Below are 26,249 nucleotides of genomic sequence, written 5' to 3'. Positions count from 1 at the left end.
AAAAATTTTGTAACAAACGATTTTTTTTGGTGAAAAAAGTTTAAAATTTTCGAAGCAATTCAAAAAACTCTCACAAAAGAAAAACGTTTTCGGTGCACGTTTTCCAAACGTTTTTTTTCTTTGCGTGTAGATCGCTTTTCGATTAAACAAATCTGCATAACTGCGAAATATTGAAAAACAAAAACAAAATAAATCAATAGAAATAAAAGAAAATAAAATCAATTTCAAGATTGAATAATACATATTTTTGATACATTAAAATACCAAAACAAAAAATTATTTATTATAAAAATTAGAATATACAATTTTTTCCAGAAAATGATAATTTATTAATAAATTAACAAAATGATAATTCGTTAAAACTAATTCAGATCAAAATAGAATTAGCTTCGTAATTTTCGAAACTGTAATGAGATTTTTTTAATTCGAATAAATAATAGTAAATTAAAACTAATATCACAATTGTACAGAGTTTACCAATGAATGCACAATCTCTCGATATTCGCACTGGTCACTCCATTCATTCAAATCGTATATCATCACTCCCCTAAAGGGGCGATGTAATCGATAGACAGGTACAATTAAAAAATATCTGTATTTTCATATAAAACTAATGGTAGTCTAAGCTTTCTACATACTAAACATGAGCTGAGATAATTCTCATATACTTATTGTGAAACCTATACAAAATTATATTTTATGTTTCTGTTTTTTTCTTTGTACAAAACAATGAACATATATCGTTTGTAAATGCTTTCGAGAATGGCTTATGATTAGGCTAGGTAATTTACAATAGTTATTTTTTATGAATTTCATTTTTTTATGAGATTACTAAGATGCCTAACACATCGTCCAGTGTATGTGTGGAACAGAGTATGCAACGAAAAATATTTAACTACATATTAATTAATAATTAATTATGCATGAAAGTAGCGCGTGCTAGCCAACATAGCTTGGTCCATGATATATGTGTGAGTATTGTGACTGGCTTAATCTAGTGGGGGTAGAACTGCAATTAAATTGACTCTCATATTAATGGCTGATTATCAATCCATTTAACCATCTGGTCATTTGTTAGGTTTTACAAGTTTCATAACGCCCAGCTGGTGTGTTTTGCAAATTCTTTTGTGTCTATGTGGTGGGAGGGACATGGGGTGTTGTGCTTCTTTTTGCGGATGTTGTTCATTTTGTTAGAACCTTGATAGTTTTGCCTGTTGATTTCAATCTCTCTCTCTCTCCCTCTCTCTTAGAGTTTCGATGAGTATCGAGAACGCACCGATCTTTGTAATATACTGGATCTTAATTCACCTCTTGTAGATGCTCTCAATGAGGCTCCACTTTGTGTGGAACGTACAAAATTGGGATTTCTAACTTCCAAATCACTTAGATCGTCAATTTTCTTTGCCAAACAAGGGAAATCCCATATACTTTGACCTCTACCAAATTCTTCGCCATCGTTCAAAGTTTGTGGAAGATCATGATCCAATGTTTCAGGTAGCAGTAGAGATAACAAACCACCTGCTATACCCAATATTCCCAATATGATCAAAGGTAACATGGGTGATATATACGTGAGATAGACAACGAATGGTGCTATGATTTGAGCAACATAACCCATGATATGAATAAAGGCAACACCTTGGGCTCTCACCACTGTGGGTAGAATTTCAGCAGCATATTGTAAACCAATATTATAGGATACATTCACAAAGAATCGTCCCATTATGGCAAAACTAGCGGAGTAGATACCAACAGGAGCCACCGTAGCGATAAGACTGAAGAGACCACTTAATACCATGCTACCGCAAGCCAACCATCTACGTCCAAAACGATCCAAGGTCAAAGTTAGCAATGTATCGGCTGGGAATTCAGTGAAACAGGCTATCGTAAATGTTAGAAATAGATCAAGACCCAATGAGCCCACATTACGCACATGACCATCAAAGACCAACGAAATGGCCATCCAAATGACAATCAATAAAATTGTGATGCGTCTAAGGCGTGGGGTCTTGAACAAATCCAATACAGAGTATGATTGATTTTGGCTTTCCTCCTGATTCATTCTCATACAACTTTCCTTAAAGTTTTGATAAGTTTCCGCAGGGATATATTTTCCATTTGACTTTTCCAATTTTTTCATAATGCTTATAGCTTTGTCCACTTTACCTTGCGAAACTAGCCATCTGAAAAATTCAAAATATATAGCAATTAATTATAAAAAAGCTTAAAAATAAAATATTCAGAAACATTGGAATATTTTAGAATATATCTCAGTATATAAGAAAGATTTCCAAACATACCTTGCTGATTCTGGAACTAACAATGGAGTAAATATGGCCAGTGCAAGGGGTGCAGAGGTAACTATAGCTAAAAGTTTCCAATTGGCCAAGTAGTAGGCAATCCAAGGCAATATACAAGCAGCCATGGTGAAAAAAATAGCTATAGACATATTAGCCACAAATGTCCGATAGCGAGGTCCAACATATTCCAGAACTGCAATGAAAATTTATTTGATTTCAATTAACCTTTTTTTTGTGAATAATGCAAATAATGAATTTTATATTTTAATATTCATGTTTCAAATTTCAGTCAAATTAGGCCAACATATAATCCTTCTCTAACTAAATGCAGACATTTTTATATCTTTTCTATCCGGTTCGAAGGCATGTACCAATTTGGTTGTACAACTATCAATGGCTAGTGTCCACGGTTGCCACTCGAGCCACAAATAATCTAACGAAAATTTGTGAAAATTCTACCAAAAAACTACCATACAAAAAAATCATCGTCAACATTTTATTTCCTTGGAAATTTTGTGAAAATTTTATTTCTATAGAAAATTTGATCAAAATTTTATTTCTATAAAAACTTTTGTCAAAAATTTATTTCTTTGGAAGTTTTGTCAAAATTTTATTTCTATAGAAAATTTTGTCAAAATTCTTTTTTTATAGAAAATTTTGTTAAAATTCTATTTCTATAGAAAATTTTTTTTTAAAAATTTTGTCCAAATGTTATTTCTATAAATGCCAGCTTTAAGAAACGTAATGAAAATAGGATTTAAGGTGGAATTACATACCATGCGATCATGCGTGCGTACGTTGGATTCGAATGCGTTGACGAATACGATTCTTCAATTGAGTTACACAGCATGCGTCGGAATACCAATGAATTTGCTGATTGCATTCATTGCCTCTGCGCTTTTTGTTATGTTTTTGTATTCCACGCACTTTTTAAAGTATAGGACTTTAAGTATTTTAAATTCAATCAATAATTTCTCGTCAATATTTTAAATTGTTTTTCGTTTCTTGATTTGTTTACATGTTGTTTAATGTTGTCAACGCACCCGACGCATTGAAAAGTTAAAAATTCGTCAACTTTATGCGTCATATGTATACGTTACTTTTGTCGTGTAACTCAAACAATTGTATTTATAACGTTTTAACTTTTTTTGACAAAATCATATAACGTACGCACGCATGACCGCATGGTATGTAATTCCACCTTTAGAACCTACTGTGCAAGGCAGATTTAGTAAGGTAGTTTTAGTATTACAAAAACAAAAATGTCAGTCGCCATATTGAAACTTTGATTGTCAGTCAAATTGAATTAAATTTCTCACTTGTTGAACAATATGTTCAACAAGTTGGAAATTTAAAATAGAGAAAATCTGGAAATGATAGATGTATGTATGCTTCGAAATATGATACGGTCTACAAGAATAATTGAAGTAATTCTTACCATCAATTATGAGGATAATTTATTTCGATACTTTTCTGTCATAAATTTAAAGCAAATTGAAAATTCAAAATGTTTGTTATAAAATAATTTTATTTTGAATTTTTATTTTTATTTGTCACAATTGTCTATTAAACATTGGCGTAGCTAGCAACATTTTCGTAGGGGGTAAATGCTACGATGTGTGCTCATTGTGAAGATACCTCAAAAAGAGAAAAAATAAATTCTTATAGATGGGAAGAAACCATAATATTTAATTCAATGATATATAATCATGATTTGAAGAAATACTGAATGGTATTTGGTAGGGGGAGATGAAAACCCCATAAAACCCCTTTAGCTACGCCTATGCCATTAACCAGATACCGACAATCAAAGTTCTGCTCAAATGAAAAAATTGTAATAATCTGATAGCTTGAAACTACCTTCCTAAATATACCTTGCTACTGTGTAGTAAAATATATTCTTTTATATAAATCTTTTCATTCTATTAATTTTTTTGGCAGACAATTTGAAATTATAACAGCCGATGCCTTTATAAATAATTTATCAAAACAGCGCTTCGACCGCAACGTCGGTAATACCAAAGCTACAGGCATTGTGCGACATCTATACTGTTGACATTTGTTGTTTTCGTAGAAGAGAAATTTTCGTCCTCTTGTGTTTTTATTCTCTCTGTTACAAAATTGACATTAACATTGAACGTTTTTACAAACAGCTTAAAGTATAAGGTGATTTTGAAATATGACTAGACCAACTTTGAATGTCATCTCATGTCAATCAGATATTCCTTTAATTTTCTAACCTTTAAGCTATTAATATTTTTACGAAACAATTCGCCATGAAAATTTTTAAAGACTGCCATATGCCAACATTCACATTCCTATAGTCATTGTTCTTCGGTTAATTACTACGTTTAACGATTGTTTCAAATAAAAATATAAAAAAAAAATGCTGGTCATTACTTTCAACACCAGTTGCGAGATAAATGTCTAATTCATTTTGAGGATCGTATTATAAAATGTTGTCATATGATTAATTGATCTCAATACCCAGGTGATGTCAATGCCATAGAATGCATGGTCATTGAAGTTTAAACTTATTATTGGTAATAATGTTTATAGTTATTGTTGTTGGTGTCCTTACCTAATATGTACATCATGGTAAAACAATTATCGAATGCAAAGCCCACAAAAAATCGCATTAAGGCAAATTGCCAGAAGCTCGAAACAAAAGCTGTACCAATGCCAGCAGCAAATCCAACCAGGTTACATCCAATCAATGATGGAACTCGTCCAAATTTATCCGCAATCCAACCAAATAAGAGACCTCCAACAATGGCACCAAGAAAGAATATCGATTGAGCATAAGTGGGCAGGGCAGCATTTTCACACACCCAATTCTCCTCTGTGGCCACAGTAGTGTAGGGAATTTCAGTGAAATTATAGGACCAACCATTTCTACAGGCTGTTCTAGGCCAAGTTGGATCTGCTTGGCGAATACCCTTGGCCAAGATCTCAGTATAGTTGACATTGTACATGAAACAGTTATGATAGTCACCATTATCCATGCGAGGTATAGAAAGAGCCAGTCTGGAAAAAGGAAGAATATAAAAAGAAAAAATATTTATAATAGGGGATTTAGTTGTAAATTTAAAGTGTCATCTTAAAAAAGTAATGAGAAAAGTCTTACAATCAGGGATTCCTCTTTAAAATAAGTTTATGATTGTATACAATCGTATCTATAATATATTAGATACGATCGTATACAATATCCTTGATGATATCTACTTTTAATATATCTTATGTTCTCTTTTCTTTATTTTGCGTGTTTTTGAGGTCAATACAAAAACTTCATATTATTTAAATTCAGAAAAAAATATTTTTTGGTTTCAATCAAAGAAACAAAATTATTTGATCCAATTAATTTTAATTGAAATTACTTCAATCACGGAATTAACAATAGCATAAAAAAAAATATTTAATTGATGCATGTGATTGAATTTCATTTGAAATATTTTAATTGTTTTTCTTTTCAATTATTTGATCCAATTAATTTTAATTGAAATTACTTCAATCACGGTATTAACAATAGCATAAAAAAATAAAAATTTATTTAATTGATGCATGTGATTGAATTTCATTTGAAATCTTTTAATTGTTTTTCTTTTCAAATTCAATTAAAATTTTAATTGCAAAATTTTGTTGCTAATTTTTCTATGAAAATAAAATAATTGTTATGCGACAATGTAATACACGGATGAAAAAGACTGTTTTTCATATGTTTGGCTATAAACATTGTATGTGTGGAACACAAATTTTTAAACACAATATTTTTGAGTGCAAGCATATAATGTTCATAAACTAGCATAACATGTTTGGGACATATATGTTAATATGTTAGAACATATTATGTTTGGGACATAAAATGTTTGTAAATATAATATGCTTGGATGCAAACATATATTAATTTAGAAATAGCCTATAAACATATATGTGTTTAGTAGCTTGGAGCGCTATTTAACAGGGAGCGATATTGAATTAAGTTGGTGGTTGTTGCTTGTTATTACAAAATTAACATTTTATTTTTCCTTTGGCTAGCTAGCTTTGATCAGCTACTTCTTTGATCCTTACAAACTGTGTGGTCCGCTGTTCGAATCCCCGTATTACAGAAAAAGGTGCTAAGAACTAAAAAATCTCGTGGAAGTGAGAAAGATGTGGGGGAATATACAATTGGGCAGAAACAAAATTTTGAGCATTCAGGTCGAAAACCTATGTTGTTAGCACCTATATTATCTGTTTATTTTCATAATTCGTTATGATTGTAAATATATAAATAAATAAATAAAATTTTGAGCACAATATTGTTTGGGAGAATTTTTTTTAAGCATATAATATTTTTGGGTGCAAAATGCTTCCAAACATATTATATGTTCACATAATAACATATTGTTTTTTGGCAGACAACATTATTGAATTTGGATGCAAAAATACAAAATGTTTGGAACTTAGACTACCCAACATATATTGTTTAGACCAATATGCTTTCAAACATATTATATATTGGAAGAGGTCAAACATATAAATGTTTGGGCAATACCCTAAAATATATATGCTTGAAGCAAAATATGTTTGGGAGTATATGTTACAGAAGCGATTTTTTGTGAGCGTGTAACAAAGCTAGTAGTGGTTAGAATATTAAGAATCAGTGGCAACACTATGTCATAAAAACTTAGAAGAATTATTTTAGATTAGCCACTTGTAAAACTTACAGTTAACATCACAAATTTAAACTATTAATCGTAATTTTACAGTAATAAGCTGTCAATATGGTTTTTGAAGAGTACTTTTGTGTGAACAAATTTTAATCAGCTGTTTTAATTCTCAAGTTTTTTACACAAGTGTTCGTCTACCGACAATCGCTGTGATTGTATTTACACACTATGAGCACATATGAAAAAAAAACTTTTTTTACCGGTAAAGGGTAGGTACTATGTTCGGTTTTCGAGTTGAAAACCACTTTATTTTCGCGATTACTTTTCCTTAAATAATCAAAATTATAAATGAAAACAAACTTATTCCTGTAAAGTCTTGCCGAAATCTAGAGGAACAAGAAACTACGCAACAATTGAATTAATTTGTCTGATTTATATTGAACTGTTTTAATAAAGTAACCACGAAAATTTCAACGCGAAAAGCGAACATAGTACTTACCTAAAGGCCGGTACTATGTTCATTCTTGCGAAAAATTTTTATGGAAACCATTATTTCGCACATAGAAAGCGGCTTTTTTTAGGTAGCTTGGAGCGTTATTTTACAGGGAGCGATATTGGATTAAGTTGGTGGTTGTTGCTTGTTTTTACAATATAACATTTTATTTTTCCTTGGGCAATTGATCTGCTATTCCTTTGATCCTTTGTATAGTTTCGGAACAAAAATATGGTCCGTGTTTGATTTATAAACCCGCACAAATAGTTTTTAATAAATAAATTATTTCTTAATTCACATTGCAAATGGCGCCGTGCTATAAACGTCAGTTTTTCAACACGAAAAAAACAAAGTATCACAAATGGAAAAAATTTCGCAAATTTTTCGCATTTTTTGGTTTTGCATGGAGTTTCAACGCGAAAACCGAACAGAGTACCGGCCTTAAGGGAATACATTGTAATGTTAAATCTAAAGATCGGAAATTGAGATACATCGTATTTTAAACAATCTCTAATTTTCACAGTTATATAAAATACATACATACATTAATTATTCAATTGTTACAATATACGTAAGTATATGTGTGGTATACATATACTAGACATATGAATGTACATGTAGTTTTCTCAAAATAATTAGTTTCGGTCAATAACATGTCCTTGATTTTAAAAACGGCTAGAACAATTGTTCGTATGTGCTTTAGTCAGAACACAATCACTAAACATTTCGAATAGCTAACAAACCACAAAGACGTCTAACTGGCTCTATTCAAAAGACTTGTATAGATTCTCCCCCCAATAAATGAATGAAGTAACAAAGCTTTAGAACCATAAAGAGAACCCAATATTTAATTATTTTAAAACTACTTTTCAATGGTTAATTTCAAACAAAAAGTACTCTTTCGTTTGAAGATTTGAAGTTCTTTGTCAAAGATTTCTAGACAAGGTCTGATGATGATGATGATGATGATGATGCCGATTCTTTATTATGGTTTCGAGTGACTCTCATTCATCTTTACATCATGTAATATAGGCAGTGGGTTATTATAGAAATTAAATATATGATCTTTGAAATAATTTTTATTAAACTAAATTATATATACAATTTAATTGCTATCTGCAGTTTAGACATCGAAAACAAGTATTTGCATCAAAATGAAAAAAAAATATTGAGATTAGACCAAACATTGATAGACATTTTAATTTTATACAGCATGACAAATTAATTAGACCGATGCTACCTAATTTTAAATCTACACTAAAACAACTAATATGAAAGATTATACAACCTAAATTTTAAGATCCACAATTTACACAATATTAAGGACAAATTTCTTTAAAATAATAGCATTTTAATTGAAAGAAAATTGAAATTTATGCTTCAGAAATTTTAAAGAAATGTTTTTCTTTAAAGTAAAGAAAAACATTTTTGATTTAAAGAAATATTTTTTATATACTAAAAAAAGTTCACTTGAATTCAAAGATTTTGCCCTTCACTTAGGGGTTTTTATATTGATTCCGAACCAAAGATGAAGCTTCAAAGTAACAAAGTTTTCTATAGAAAATTTTCTAAAAATTTTATTTCTATAGAAAATTTTCTAAAAATTTTATTTCTATAAAAAAATTTTCTAAAAATTTTATTTCTATAAAAAAATTTTCTAAAAAAAATTATTTATGTACAAAATTTTGTCAAAATTTTATTTCTACAGAAAATTTTCTAAAAATGTTATTTCTATAGAAAATTTTCTAAACATTTTATTTCTATAGAAAATTTTTTAAACAATTTATTTTTATAGAAAATTTTGTGACAATTTTATTTCCATAGAAAATTTTGTCAAAATTTTATTTCCATAGAAAATTTTATCAACATTTTATTTCTATAGAAAATTTTCTAAAAATTTTATTTCTATAAAAAAATTTCTAAAAAAATTATTTCTGTAGAAAATTTTGTCAAAATTTTATTTCTACAGAAAGTTTTCTAAAAATTTTATTTCTATAGAAAATTTTCTAAACATTTTATTTCTATAGAAAATTTTCTAAAAATTTTATTTGTATAAAAAATTTTCTAAAAAATTTATTTCTGTAGAAAATTTTGTCAAAATTTTATTTCTACAGAAAATTTTCTAAAAATGTTATTCCTATAGAAAATTTTCTAAACATTTTATTTCTATAGAAAATTTTTTAAACAATTTTTTTTATAGAAAATTTTGTGACAATTTTATTTCCATAGAAAATTTTGTCAAAATTTTATTTCCATAGAAAATTTTATTTCTATAGAAAATTTTGTGAAAATTTTATTTCTATAGAAAATTTTCTAAAAATGTTATTCGGGTATGTTCTGGGTTTCACATGAAAGACTTATGGGGAATTGTTCCCGTAGGGGTTGTTCTATAAGCTACTTTTCTGAAAAAAGCATGCCCGGTTCCAAAGATTTTGTCTTTACTTTAACAATTTTGGTATTGATTCCGAGCCAAAGAAGCGGAGAATACAAGTAAGGATACTTTTAAGACACAATTCTCTTTTAAATTTGGGTTTTGTGTACTTGCTTCTAGAAAGCAAATTTTAATTTTTCGCTTTTTCAGCTTTTTTTCTTCATATGCTATCAAAGTCCTTTAAAAACGAGTTAACGACAACTTTATTTTCCAAATTCAGGCTCGACTTCCAGTAGAAATTATGCTATGTTTCAAGTAAAAAACATCTTTAAAATAAAGTGTTGAAAAACATGTCCTATATTTGAACGATTTTTTGCTTTGTAATCAAGAGGCAAAAAGACAACACATTTAAAGACAATTTCATTAATTTTAAATAATTTTTCTGAATTATTAAAGTCAACTTGACCTTAGCCCAAAATTTTTTTCTTTCATGTTATGATACCCATTTTTAAGTGAAATCACTTAATTATAAGGACAATACGACTTCATTGAAAAGTTTGTCGACTTTTGGACAAGGAAAAAAACTTTATATTAGAGAAATGCGTCTTCTATGCTAAGCAAAATTTGCATTCGTATTTTAAAGACATGAAATCTTTGACCTCACGACAATATTTTTTTCAGTGTGAAAAATATATTTTCGAAAAATCTTGTTTCATGGGAAACCAAGAACAACCAAAAATGTTTGGTGGGAAATCAAAGTGGAAGGTGATATCTATTTGAAAGGAAATCCTGAACATACCCGATTTCTATAGAAAATTTTGTGAAAATTTTATTTCTATAGAAAATTTTTTCAAAATTTTGTATTTTTTACTCTTAATTGACACTTGCTGATGGGAACTACAATCAGCCCATATGGCGGTCTACACAATTGCCATCGGCGATGTTGGAGTTCTGGTGGTCAATCTTTCTAATTCCAAAAAAAAAAAAAAATAGAACCAACGATGCAAAATCTCCAAATTAAGTAACAGCCTTTTTTTGAATCTTTTTAATTTGAAATCTCAATATATTAGTTTATTTAAATATTAATTCTTTAAATAAAATATGTTTTCCATTGTTTTAAGGAAAAATTGCCTTACTTGAAAGACATACGTTTTTAATGGAGCGACACAAATTTCAAAGATTCGTATCCTAAGTTGAAAGAAACAAATGTTTTAAACAAAGAATATCATTATTAAAATTTCTTTATTTTAAAGAAATTTATACTTAATATTGTGGACATAGAGTGTCGTCAAATTTAGATCTCAATATAATTTTGGGTCAATATTTTTTAGTGTATTAACTGAGATATAGAATCTTTGGATTAAGGATAAAAATGCTTCAAATACACAGAAAAAAATTTTCGTAGTTAAACTAACGCTAAATTTAACTTATTTCTATTGGAAAAAAATTAATTGCTAGTAGTTAAATTTTATTATTTTTTCGAAATTTTCTACAGCTTAATGAAATCTTACTTTTTTTAAGTATGTTTAAAAAATTTTATGAACTAAACGTTGGTATAAAGTTCACTAACCGTACACATAAGTTCAATATGAACTAAAGCAAACGAAGATTTTCGTACGATTCCCAAAAATAGTACTGTATGGTTAAAATGGTGTTGATTTGGCGCCAATGATTTTCTTCTTTATTTTTAGTTAATTTTTTCTTCTATGAGAGGATGTAATTTCGTGAACTGCAGTTAAAAAGTACAACAGGGTTTTAACAACGTTTTGTGGAAATCTCAAAATGTGGAGCAAAATTTAGTTCAATTTTCGTGCGAGGTAGTTCATTCTTCCTATAAAACAGTTCACTTTTTTTCGGTGTATAGTCTCCGACTTATTTTGAGGATTTTGCATCTTTGATAATTTTTATACCCTTCACCACTACTGTGGTACAGGGTATAATAAGTTTGTGCATTTGTATGTAACGCCAAGAAAGAGTAATCATAGACCAACCTTTTATATATATACGGATCGGCTTAGAATTAAATTCTGAGTCGATTTAGCGATGTCCGTCTGTCCGTCTGTCTGTTGGTGTATTTTTGTGTGCAAAGTACAGCTCGCAGTTTTAGTCCGATTGTCATAAAATTTGGTATAGGGTCCTGTTTCGGCTCAAAGACGATCCCTATTGATCGGTTCAGATTTAGATATAGCTGTCATATATATTTTTCACCGATCTGGTAATAATTGGCGTGTATATCGACCGATCTTCCTCAAATTCCGTACATCCAAATATTTTATGAGTCTCGAAAAACTTGCAAAATATCAGCCAAATCGGTTCAGATTTAGATATAGCTCCCATATATAGCTTTCGCCCGATTTACACTCATTTGCCCACAGAGGCCAATTTTTTGCTCCGATTTAGTTGAAATTGTGCATAGGGAGTAGAATTAGCATTGTACCTATGTGTGCCAAATTTGGTTGAAATCGGTTCAGATTTGGATATTTCTCCCATATATAGCTTTCGTCCGATTTACACTCATATGACCACAGAGGCCAATTTTTAACTCCGATTTAGTTAAAATTTTGCACAGGGAGTAGAATTAGCATTGTAGCTATGTAACATATATATATATATATATATATATATATATATATATATATATATATATATATATATATATATATATATATATATATATATATATATATATATATATATATATATATATATATATATATATATATATATATATATATATATATATATATATATGTTTTTCAGATTTCGACAAAAATGGTTAAAATACAAACATTTTCCTTGTTAAATCGCCACTGCTTAGTCGAAAAGTTGTAAAAATGACTCTTATTTTCCTAAATTTCTAATACATATATATCGAGCAATAAATCATAAATAAACTTATGCAAAGTTTCCTTAAAATTGCTTCAGATTTAAATGTTTCCCATATTTTTTACTAACATTGTGTTCCACCCTAGTGCATTAGCCGACTTAAATTTTGAGTCTACAGATTTTGTAGAAGTCTATCAAATTCTGTCCAGATCGAGTGATATTTAAATGTATGTATTTGGGTCAAACCATTATATATAGCCCCCAACACATTTGACGGATGTGATATGATATCGAAAATTTAGATCTACAAAGTGGTGCAGGATATAATATAGTCGGCACCGCCCGAGTTTAGACTTTCCTTACTTGTTTTTTTTTTTTTGTTTTTTTTTAAATTAGGTTAAGGTTAGGTTAAAGTGGCAGCCCGATTAAGATTCAGGCTCACTTAGACTATTCAGTCCATTGTGATACAAATTAGGTTAAAGTGGCTGTCCAATTTTTTTCCGGGCTCATTTAGACTATTCAGTCCATTTGTGAAATGAAGATAACATTTATTACATTGAAATATTTGTTAATTTGTATTTTTAAATTAGCATTTATTGTTACGCGAATGGCTTTGTTAAAAAAATATTGCAAAATGGGAATTAAAATTATACTATTATTTTCTAAACTTATTTTTTGAGCCTAGATTTAAAGCTTTGGCTCGGTGTCAATATCAAGGCCAAAATCTTTGTATCCAAGAAGACTTTTTTGAGTGTGAAACAGAAACAGACAGACGGACATAGTCCTCATAAAACTTAATACGAGTCATTATAATTAGCCGGTTAGCAATTGCGACCACACAAAAGAATTATTTAATACACAATCCAATCGTCACTTGAAAAATAATATTGCGAAAGTATCATTTCAAAGATAAAATAAATGTTTGAAATAATTTTCAATAGTGTGGGTATGTGTATGTACCCCTAAGTAATTGAAACATTGAAAGATTAGTCACAATTTTACCTTTCCATTTGTTTTTTTTTTTTTTTGGTTTATTATTTTATAAAATTTGAAAGTAATTAAAAACTATATATATTTCCGCATAGAATTATGTCCACAAATATAGTGTCACTTATACAATGTCTCACAAACATTACGGCTTGGTTGAATAGCAACAAAATGAAACTTTGCATGTACATACCTTTTTTTGTTTGTTTTATAAACCAAAAGGAATTACTTTTGACAACATCAAAGGTCAATCGCAAAAAAATCAAAATTAGCTTAACAATAGCAAATTGACGTGTTCATTTCATTCCAAACCAAGTTTACAAATGTGAAAACATATGTAGAGATACCTCTCTAAATTCTAGACTCTAGCCTAAAAGAATTGTTTACAATTCAACATTGTACTAAAACAATTTACTTAAATTAAGTTCTCGTTTTGTTCTTTAATATATACAAAAAAAATTTAAATCCATCATGGATGGGGTTTAACTTGTATATGTTATGCCATTAATCAAGGTCATCTCAAGAAACGGTCAATTTTAAGCCATAAACAAAAACAATAGTAATAATAATTATACAAAGTAGTTGCTTGAATACTTGACCATTATAAATTCTTAATTTTATTACAATAGACCAGGTGTATCATTCTTTAAATTACTTTGCTCAAAATTGTAGCTATGTTAATTAAATGTTATCTACTATTGAAATTCGTATTAGTTGAAGTGAGTGACAGTGAGTTAATTTACAAAATTATACTGAAGAACTGATTTGAAATCAATGCCATGGATGCTTAAAAAGATTACTTCCACACAGAAAAAAAGGCCGTAATTAAACTAATGCTAAATTTAAGTTATTTTTATTAAAAGAAATATTGTAACTAGATTGTATTATTTTTTCCGAAATTTTCCTTATATCAAATATAAAACGTGGTTATAAAATTCAAAAAGTCCGTAGTTAAACAATGCTAAATTTAAGTTATTTTTATTGCAAAAAATATTGTTTGTATTAAATTGTATAATTTTTATTAGAAATTGTCCAATGACATTTTCCTTATATCAAATGAAATTTTCCTTATCCTAAATATAAAATTTTATGAACCAAACGTCGGTATCACGTTCAATAGCCCTACACATAAGTTCAATGTGAACTAAAGCAGAAGAAAAGTTTCGTACGATACCCAAAAATAGTAAGAATACTATATGGTCAATTTTTATATCCTAAATTTAATAAAAACAAAAAAACAAAAAATATGAACTAAACGTCGGTATAAAAATCAATAACTGTACACATAAGTCCAATGTTACTATATGGTCAATATTTGTATCCTAAATTTAATAAAAACAAAAAATAAAAAAATATGAACTAAACGTCGGTATAAAAATCAATAGCTGTACACATAAGTCCAATGTGACTATATGGTCAATATTTGTGTCCTAAATTTGATAACAAAATAAATAAAAATAAAAAAATTATGAACTAAACGTCGGTATAAAAATCAATAGCTGTACACATAAGTCCAATGTTACTATATGGTCAATATTTGTATCCTAAATTTAATAAAAACAAAAAAAAAAAATAAAAAAATATGAACTAAACGTCGGTATAAAAATTAATAGCTGTACACATAAGTCCAATGTGACTACACGCTCACAAAAAATCGCTTCTGTAACATATACTCCCAAACATATTTTGCTTCAAGCATATATATTTTTGGATATTGCCCAAACATTTATATGTTTGATCTCTTCCAATATATAATATGTTTGAAAGCATATTGGTCTAAACAATATATGTTTGGGTAGTCTAAGCTCCAAACAGTTTGTATTTTTGCATCCAAATTCAATAATGTTGTCTTCCAAAAAACAATATGTTATTATGTGAACATATAATATGTTTGGAAGCATTTTGCACCCAAAAATATTATATGCTTAAAAAAAATTCTCCCAAACAATATTGTGCTCAAAATTTTATTTATTTATTTATATATTTACAATCATAATGAATTATGAAAATAAACAGGTAATATAGGTGCTAACAACATAGGTTTTCGACCTGAATGCTCAAAATTTTGTTTCTGCCCAATTGTATATTCCCCCACATCTTTCTCACTTCCACGAGATTTTTTAGTTCTTAGCACCTTTTTCTGTAATACAAACATTGTAGAAGAAATTATTCAATTGTATGATTTTTTTATTTTAATTTTACCTTTTGCCGGACGGGGATTCGAACAGCGGACCACACAGTTTGTAAGGATCAAAGAAGTAGCTGATCAATTGCCCAAGGAAAAATAAAATGTTAATTTTGTAATAACAAGCAACAACCACCAACTTAATTCAATATCGCTCCCTGTTAAATAGCGCTCCAAGCTACTAAACACATATATGTTTATAGGGTATTTCTAAATTAATATATGTTTGCATCCAAGCATATTATATTTACAAACATTTTATGTCCCAAACATAATATGTTCTAACATATTAACATATATGTCCCAAACATGTTATGCTAGTTTATGAACATTATATGCTTGCACTCAAAAATATTGTGTTTAAAAATTTGTGTTCAAACATATAATGTTTATAGCCAAACATATGAAAAACAGTCTTTTTCATCCGTGTATATGGTCAATATTTGTGTCCTAAATTTAATAACAAAATAAATAAAAATAAAAAAATTATGAACTAAACGTCGGTATAAAAATCAATAGCTGTACACATAAGTCCAATGTGAACTAAAACAGAAGAAAAGTTTCGTACGATTCCCAAGAATAGTAAGAATGAACTATATGGTCAAAATGATCATGATTTGGCGCCAATAATTTTTTTCTTTATTTTTAGTTCATTTTATCTTCTATGCCAAAGTGCAATTTCGGAAATTGTAGTTGAAAAGTTTTTACAACGCATTTGTAAAAAGTAGAGTACAATTTAGTCAAATTTAGTCAAACTCAAAAAGAAAAAAGTTTACTTGGATCCAAAGATTTTAACCTTCCCTTAAGGATTTTGGTATTAATTCCGATCCAAAGATGCGGCTTCTTTAAAATAAATAGACATTTTTTAGCTACCTATCTGGCTTTAAATCTGGGATCAATGAAATTAAAATTAAGATAGAGCTTCCATTTATCGAATTTTCTTTCTCTTTTCGTGGTATATTAATAAAGCTATTCACGTACAAACAAATGACAGTTTAAAAATCCAAATTATAACGCATACATCAACGTAAAAAATATTTTCTTAATTCCAAAAAAAAAAACTTTAAACCAATGCTGCTAAATCCTCCAAATAAGTCTTAGCCTATATTTTATTTTTAATGTGGTATCACAATGGACTGAATAGTCTAAGTGAGCCTGAATCTTAATCGGGCTGCCACTTTAACCTAGCCTATATTTGAAGCGATTTTATCTTAATTTTGAAGACTCAATATTTCAGTTAATTTAAGGACGATTTCTTTACTTAAAAAATGTGTGTTTCTTTACTTTAAGGAAAACTGGACTTAGTTCAAAGATATACGATTTTAACGGAGCGACGCACATTTCCAAAATTTGTGTACTAAATTTAACAACATTTTTTAGTGACTTATGTTACATTTTTTAGCGACCTATCTGGCTTTAAATCTAGGACCAGTAAAATTTAAATTAAGATAGAGATTCCATTTATCGAATTTTCTTTCTCTTTTCGTGGTATATTAATAAACCTATTTAAGTACAAACAAATACCAGCTTAAAAAGCTAAATCATAACGTATACATCAACGTAAAAAATATTTTCTTAATTCCAAAAAAAAAAACTTTAAGCCAATGCTGCTAAATCCTCAAAATAAGTCCTAGCCTATATTTGAAGCGTTTTTATCTTAAATTTAAAGATTCAGTATTTCACTTAATTTAAGGACGATTTCTTTACTTAAAAAATGTGTGTTTCTTTACTTTAAGGAAAATTGGCCTTAGTTCAAAGATATACGATTTTAACGGAGCGACGCAAATTTCCAAAATTTGTGTCCTAAATTTAACAAAAATAAATAAACTTAAGCAAATATTATAACTTTATCTTAATTAAAATTTCATTATTTTAAATAAATTTGTCCTTAATGACATTTGTAAATTGTGCATCCTAAAATTTAGGTTGTTTAATCTTTAACGTTACGTAAATATTTTTTTCAGTGTGTGTGCGTGTAAAATTCATTACCCAAGAAAAATGCATTGCTTTTGATCATAAAGCAGCACAAAAAAAATTTTTTTCTGATTCAATATTCGTTGTTAATTAATTGATCCAATTAAGTTTTTCACAGAAATTATATTATCAATTAAAAAATTAATTGATACTATTAATTTTTGTGATTGACTTTTGTTTCAATTAAAAAATTTGTTGAATCAATTAAATTTTTAATTGAATATTTTTTAAAACTCAATTAAAATTTTAATTGGAAAAAATTTTGTGAAAATTTTTTCTGTGAGACAATTGCACCACTTCCATATAACAAAGGAACATTTTCTTTGACGAAACCTTTTTTGCTGGCGAGATGAAAATTTTGCATTTTGCGAATTTGTAAACTAGAATGTGAGGGATAGGTTCATAAAGCAACAATTGCGACGCCTAAAAATATGCCATTCATTTTTTTTCGGAAAACTGGGTCCTCTCCTGAACAGAGAATGAAGCCGACCCATTTTTGTCGGCTTAACGGCTAAGCCGAAATGAATATGTCTCGTCGGCGGCGGAAATTTATCCTTTATAAAATCAATTTTAAGTTATTCGAATGTTAATGAGATTAGTGGTACAACAAATCTTACAATCAAATTTACATTTCATTCAAATTTTCTGAGCTAAATTTTTGCAAAATTGTTATAGCAGCTTGAAATTGATTGATTGTGGATGAAAGGTTCAAAAATTTGGCAAAATATACGACAATTATTAATACATTTTTCTGATTTAACTAACCCGATATTTTTGATTAATTGGCAGCTAAATATGAGTCGACATGTTCTGGCAAAAAAATGGTCGGCGGCGTGACTTGGCGGCTTCATTCTCTGCTCCTGATAATTGCAACGATTTATCTTCTATGAAATGGTAAAATAATTCCTGGGTTGACTTAGATATATTAAAAAAAACAAACAAAAAACGTACAAATCCACTTAAATCTCTAAGTCCCATGCTCGCCTTTAGGTTGTCTTCATTAAAACGGGACGTTTTTAGCGAAACACTCATAAAGACAAAAAAAGTTTTTAAAATACAACAAATTCGCAACGGAAATCCTGAAATATATCGGCTAAAATAACAATACCTTTCGTTATTAGCAGAATACTTTTCCTCGAGTGTATAATACCATTAAAAAACTATTTTCGCTTAGTCTCTTTTTCAATTTACCTAACCAGTTACTATATATGGTCATGTCATTTACCATAACTCAATTTAAAAAATTCAACTTTCTAATAATCGCATTCGATCACTACTAAACCAGCTAGTTGTAATAAAAAGACAAGTGCCAATACCAAACAAATTTATACGTTTGTTCTCAGCTTATCATTTTTTTTATAATCTGATACTAAAATATATATTTATATTCTGTAAATTAAATATAAAAAACATTATATTAGTTCCTATCGGTTATAGAAACTCGCCGCTTTTTTGCAGATTTAACCAGGTGAATTGATATTTGCTACTAAGACAGGTAAAACAGTTAGTAGCCCTTTTTGTCTAACAATATTGAAATTATAATTTTTAAATGCTCTACATTTTATCGAGTAGATAATTGCATTCAAATAAAATTTATAAAAAAATAACAAAACACCTGAATCATTTTCTTAATACACACCTCATTATTAATTAGTTATATTTGAAAAACAAGCATCTAATTTTAATGAAAATAAACTCTTAGACTCTTAAGTGACACTACAACAACTGTCAACTGCAATGGGAAATATACTAAAAAAATTATGAAAAATATTTTGTAAATATTTTTTACACAAAAAAATGTAGTACACAAAAACAATCAAGAAATTAATTTATCCAATTTATTTTTTTTTTTTTATTAAATGTCATCACAGAAATGATTGTATTAATTAAAAAATTAATTGAAGGTCAACAAAACATTTATTGATCAAATTAAAAAAATAATTGATACTATTGATTTTTGTGATTGATTTTTATTTCAATTAAAAAAAATTGTTGAATCAATTAAATTTTTCATTGTATATGTTTAAAACTCAATTAATACTTTAATTGGAAAAATTGTCGTGCATTTTTTTTCTATGTAATAGCAATCAGATAATTTAAAAAAAGATAATAAATTTTGTACAAAGTTTAAAATTAAAAAAAATCAAATACTAATATTCAGACATTAGCTATTATAATAAGCCGTCTAGTGTAATTAACGTCTTCAATTCAATATCAGTCGGCAATGATAAAAAAACACTATATTGGAAATGATGTTCAAATCACTACAAAATTGTTCATAAATAATAAAATGAATGCTACATTTCATCTGTTATCTGAATGAACAATAAAAATTAATTGTCTACCAGATAATTAAAAGCAATCTTATAATAATATATATACATAGTAAATATAACGCCAGTGGAATTTTATGACACACATTTTTCATTTTAATGTGACATGTTTTAGGGATGGTTCAAAATCGGAATTTTATGGTTAAAAATAAATGAAAATGATAAGAGTAGGTTATTTAAGATTTTTTTTATATAAAAAATAATATGCAACTACTTGGATTTCTAATTTTTTATTGGCAAATTAATACCTGTCAGTTAATTTGACATAAATACTACTATTAAAATATAATAGTCAATGAGAGTGTTTATATAGGCTTGTGTGAAATATAAAATTTAATAACACATTTTTTTGTTGTCTCGAAAGTCTACTGAATTACAATTTAAATATATAAATTTTTACAAATTAAAAATAAAAAAATAAATAAATATAAATATATTTATTAATAATATAAGCTCATAAATATTTGAAATAAACCGTATAAAGTCTACGATAATTTGTCAATAACTAATCTTTATAAAAACCTAAATATTTTTTTAGTGTAATTGATCCAGGTTTTTGGATCCCTAGAAAATGAAAAAAAAACATACAACAAAAACTCTCTTATTATAAACTTCTACCCACTGGAAAAAAAGTAAATTACATTATGGGAAAAATAAACTATGTCGTGCGAAAATTGCACTAAATTGTATTTCAAATTTTGAGATTAATTAAATTAACGATATTTTTGGTTTTATAATTACCATTCACGAAATGCATCTTTCGCCAAAAGAAAAAAATGAACTAAAAATAAAGAAAAAATCTTAAGCGGCAGATCAATCCCATTTTAATCACACTGTATATCATTCTTACTATTTTTGAGAAGTGTACGACAAACTTTTTCTATTTTAAGGTGGGTACTATGTTCGGTTTTCGAGTTGAAAATCACTTTATTTTCGCGATTACTTTTCCTTATATAATCAAAATTATAAATGAAAATAAACATATTCCTGTAAAGTCGCGTCGAAATCTTTAGGAAAAAGAAACTGAGCGTCAAGTGAGTTAATTTTTCTGCTTCATATTGAACTGTTTTAATAAAGTAACCGCGAAAATTTCAACGTGAAAACAGAACATAGTACCTACCTTTAGTTAGAATTGAAGTAATTTGTATATAATTGAAATTTAGTTCATAAATGGCATTTTTGAAACATATTTGAAATAAAGAAAATTCGTTGGGCTGGGAAAATTTTTAAAACATAAAATTTTGCAATAAATATTAGTTCATTTTAGCATTTTTTATCTGTGCATCTTATGGAATATAAGTAGAGATTTTTTCTCGGACTTTTTTCGTTCCCCGGAAAACGGGAATTTTTTCGAATTTCCTGGGATCCCACTTGAAAGAAAACTACCTTTAATATGCCATGCATTTTGAGATATTAGAACAAATCAGAAGTAGCCCAAGGAAATGATTCTAGGGCGCTACATATATCGAAACATAACAATGCTTTTTTTTTTTATTGTAATATCTTACATCAGCCAAAAAGTAATACCAAAAACATTTTTTTTCTAATACAAAATTACAAAAAAAATTTACAATGGTTAGGGAAGTCTTTTCCGATATAACTTTTAAAAGAATACATTGGATTTCATGCTTCATCAGTAATAGAATTGTTTTGAAATTAAGTTATTTTTATTAAATTAGACGTGTTCTATTAATATTCACCAAAGGACTATAAAATCAACTAAATTTAAATTATCTCATCTTATGCCTTGGTATATCAAACTTTTTAGCGGATGGCCTTAGCAGCCAATGCTTTATTTTCATTTTATCTTAATAAACTACAAAATCAAAGTAATCAATAAATAAATAAAATTAAATTGAATAATAGCTGTCATCTTAAAGGATGACATTATCATATTTCATACAAAAAAAAAAAATCCTTGCAATAATTATGAAAATATTTTGAAATTATACAATTGAAAACTTAAATTATTTTTTATAATTTCTTTTATCTCAACCAAAAAACAAATAAATTATTTTATATATTCCTCTCTATTTAGACTAAATGATACTAAATTTTAAATAAAATGTTGTGAAGAAAAATACCCGGAAATTCCCGCACTTAAATCCCAGGAAAGCGGGAGCAAAAAAAACTCTTATTATAAGTCAATAGACTTTAGCAAAAGTCTTTTAACAAATAATTAACATGGCTACAATAAATGAATGGGCCTTATTGTATGTTACGTTTCCAATCGATGTAGATGAAAACTAGATACACCACTTGCAGCCAAGATGAAAAAATAGGATACACATGTCATATATGTGCTTATGTTTCCAACGTCACCACAAACAGTTTTTTTTTGTATTTCCAGTTTTCTGGGAAATCCCACCTGCCTACTAATGTACCACGCTTAGTTTGTTTTGTATACCAGCCAATGTATCTTTTAAGGAGCTTTATCGGGGATTTCCAATTTCTGACAAATAATTTTGCAGTGAATTATGACAATTAGTCCAAGACTATGTACCACTTTGATAGTGTGACGATTTCGTTTCAGTTTAAAATGGAAAAATAGTTTTCCATAGAAAAATTTCTGAGCAAAGGTTACACCGAAAAAAAAAACATTGCGTTTGCACTTAATATCTCTTGAGTTTCGAATGCAAAGAATTTCTTTAATGGCTCTTAGTTCATATTTTATTCACATTGAAAAATACTTGGCTTTAAAAGCCCAAATACACTGACAAAATATAGACCTAATAAGAAAGAATATGCCACCACATTACATAAAATCAAAGACAATTTTCTTTAAAATAAAACTAAATAATTAAATGAATGTTCATAATAGTTGCTTTAAAAAATTTTTTTTTTAAATAAATTTAGGACACAAAGCTTTGAAATTTACGTAGTATGTCTGCAAGGGCTTTCCTTGAATTAAAGCAAAATGATTTATTGATTTAACGAAATAATTTTTAAATTAATTGAGATATTAAATCTTTTGATTAACCCTTAAATACTCACTGTATCTTTTAAGATACAACCAGAAAACAATTCTTACGTCTTAAAATTTTGACCGAATTCTATGAAATCAAGCTTGATGCATTTAAACTATCATAACGCTATTTCTAAAAATATGTTTGTTTGTAATACTTCTGAGTAATCTGCAGTCAAAATTGAATATCAAATTTTGAAAAAAAAAATAAAATTCATTACAACTACAAATTGGAAGTTAAATAATATTCACCAGAAATGAAAGTAATGTTGGTAAGAACAATTGTGTAATGTAAAAATATCTCTATTCTCTACTAAAATAAAATTGTTTATTTGTAAATGAAAACTTATGGCGATTTCGATTGGGAAAAAATGTGCAACATTCTCGAAATTGATTGCCAAATATAAAGGACACTGTCATAGATTTTGGATTCTGTATCCCTCGCAATATTATGAATTAACAATAACTTTGGAATGACACTATTATTTGAGCGAAAATACAATGAGGGAAAAAGTAGTGTAACACCAGGGCAACATATTTTTTGCGAAACGAAAACGCCTTTAGTTTAATGCGCATTGCATTTTTTAGGATACAGCCACTGTTAAAAAAAATTCATAATTTTTTTTGGAAAATTTTCTTTTTTTTAACATTTTGCATATTATTTATTTTTTTAAGGAATCGATAATATTGAGCATTTAAGGGTTAAAAATAAAAAAAGAGGGTTTATTTTTTTGTATTTAATGCCAATTATTTTAATAATTTCAATTAAATAACAAATTTATTTATTGAGTTAATTTTAATTAAAAAAATGATCCTACTAAAAATTTTATTGATTGATTTAATATGAAAAATTTATTAAATTATGAATAAAATGTGTTTGAATTTAAATACAATTGTAAATGTCTCTGATGTTTCTTTTTGTCTATGCTGAATTAATTCCTTTTCATTGTAATGTCGACAAATATCAACACAAACATTTTTTGATTCAATCACGAAGTTAATTGATCCAACTAATTTTTAATTGAAATGTCTTCAATCCCCAAAAATGGCAGTATCAATCTCAGTTTTTAATTTAATTTGTTAAAACTTAATTTATATAATAAAAAAAAATAATTGATTTGATTTGAAATTTTAATTAATTTTTTAATTGATTCAATTAGTTTTAATTTAATGCTAATGATTGCAAAACTCAACTAATTTAATTACTTTCTTATCTATTCAGTTTGATTAAAAATTGATTGTTTGAAATAAATTTTTATTTAAAAATTAAAAAAAAAAAATCCATCACTTTTTAACTGACTTACGGCCATTTTCATGTAGCTCCGTTAGGCTTTAACTGCCAGTTAACAGAAAGTAAATTGCAAATATCTTCTCTCCAGTTAACTTTAACTGAAAAATGTTCGTCAGTTAAGTTCCTAACTGGCATATGGAATATATATGCAAGATGGCAGCTTCGTCCATTGTACGGTTCAAAAGTTGGTTAGTTAACGGAACACTAACGGAGCTTTATGAAAATGGGGGTTAGTCTACCGAGTTCGATTAAAAATTATTTTTTTTAATGTTCAATAATTGACTTAATTAACTTAATGTTTCTATCTTAGTTAATTGTATCAATGAATTTATTAGTTGAAAATTTTTTCAACTTCAATCAACTTTTTAATTGGCAATATTTTGGTTATATTTTTTCTGTGTAGATTTACTTATTAATATCTTCAATTGACTCACCTTTCTTCCAATGGCAAACTATCCAATTCAGGTACACTACACCAATGCTGATCCGGAATTAATGTAAGAAATATTTGTGAAAAATATATAAAGGCCACGAAGAAGGTGAACGGTATCATACAAAGGAATAGAATTTTTTGATATTTTCCAAATTCGCCCAACATAGGTAAAATATCATCAAAATCTATGGGAACTGGATTGGAGGATGGAGCAACAGCGGCGGATCCATTGTTTGTACCAGGTATTGTTCCATCCAATTGTAAGGCATTTGAGTTACCACTTTTACGACGTATCACTGTCTCAGTACCACTTTCATCGTGAGTAAAGGCAATATTAACAAATGCATTTTTATCATCCTTCGTATTATTACCTTGATTATTGAGAGTCATTATTATTAGAAAATTATTAGTTTTTTTTTGTTGTTTCGTTAGAACAATGATAATTATTTGTAATTTTTTCTTTGTGTGTTTTTTGTAATATTTCTGGTTTTTGTTTTCTATAAAATTGCCACTGTTATATTTTATTGTTTTATGTGGTTATTAATATATATGTATTTTGTTTGAGCAAATATATAGTTTTTATATTCGTTTTATGCTCTTAGAAACTTTTTCGAAATTGTAACCGTCAAACTAATGTTTCAAATTTAACGGACGAGAACCCCCATATACTTTGGTCTCGACACCGTACGAAGGCAAATTAGACTGAATTGTTGGTTGAGACGACAATGTGTTTTATAGTTGTTCTTTCTTAGAGCACGTTAAGATTGTTAGCTTGAGCCAAACCAACCCCCAAAGCACGAAATGTGCTTCAAACCAATTCAGTGGTGAGCATCGAACGACGATTGCATTTCAAACTCAATCGGGCTAAGAACATTCTGTTTCAAGCCAAAATGACGATGTACTCTGTAATTTATGAGGATCAATGCAACATGTCAACAGTTTCAGAGTCAATGTAAAATGAAGAGAGAGAGAGAGAGAAAAAAACCAGTTATTCGTACATAATTATTAGTACTAGTCCAGATATTTGTATCAATACTAACTAGTAATCTAATTTTGCAAATTAAAAAAATAGAGATCCAAACTAAACTGGATTCTTTGAAGGCTGCTGTTTATTTTGGAATATACCATATATCTTATCGTTGTAATTGTTGTAAATATTATAAAAAAAAATTAAATGACAAACATTACAATTAAAATCTTTTAGAATATTTTAAATCTTGTTTGAGTTCAAGTACCCACACCCACCCTCTTTTGTAATATTTTTAGGCTGTCTATTTTTACCTTTGAGGTACATTTTAATACATTGTTACTTTTACACTGCAATGACTTGTATGGCACCTGTTAATCGGTCGATTTTATTGGCGGGTGATTTAATTAAATACAGAAATTTAAGTCATACTTGATTTAAAACTTTCGTTTCAATTAGTCATTTTTATTTTTAT

General features: G+C 28.0%; 1 protein-coding gene across 1 annotated transcript; it reads right to left on the bottom strand.

Moving 5' to 3' along the window:
* Positions 1-222: 222 nt before the first annotated feature.
* LOC142233887 (organic cation transporter protein-like) lies at positions 223-25,516 on the bottom strand. The gene is made up of 4 exons (XM_075304948.1): positions 24,809-25,516; positions 4,882-5,327; positions 2,301-2,493; positions 223-2,183 (listed from the first exon to the last, which is right to left on the bottom strand). Exons 1-4 carry the CDS (start codon positions 25,195-25,197, stop codon positions 1,247-1,249), a joined length of 1,965 nt encoding a protein of 654 aa, XP_075161063.1. The 5' UTR covers positions 25,198-25,516; the 3' UTR covers positions 223-1,246.
* Positions 25,517-26,249: the final 733 nt, after the last annotated feature.

The sequence above is a fragment of the Haematobia irritans genome, chromosome 4 (genome assembly GCF_050003625.1).
Source record: "Haematobia irritans isolate KBUSLIRL chromosome 4, ASM5000362v1, whole genome shotgun sequence".
In the NCBI taxonomy this organism is placed as follows: Eukaryota; Metazoa; Arthropoda; class Insecta; order Diptera; family Muscidae; genus Haematobia; species Haematobia irritans.
Note: the sequence above shows the minus strand (reverse complement) of the source record. Positions and strands in the feature narration are given on the sequence as shown.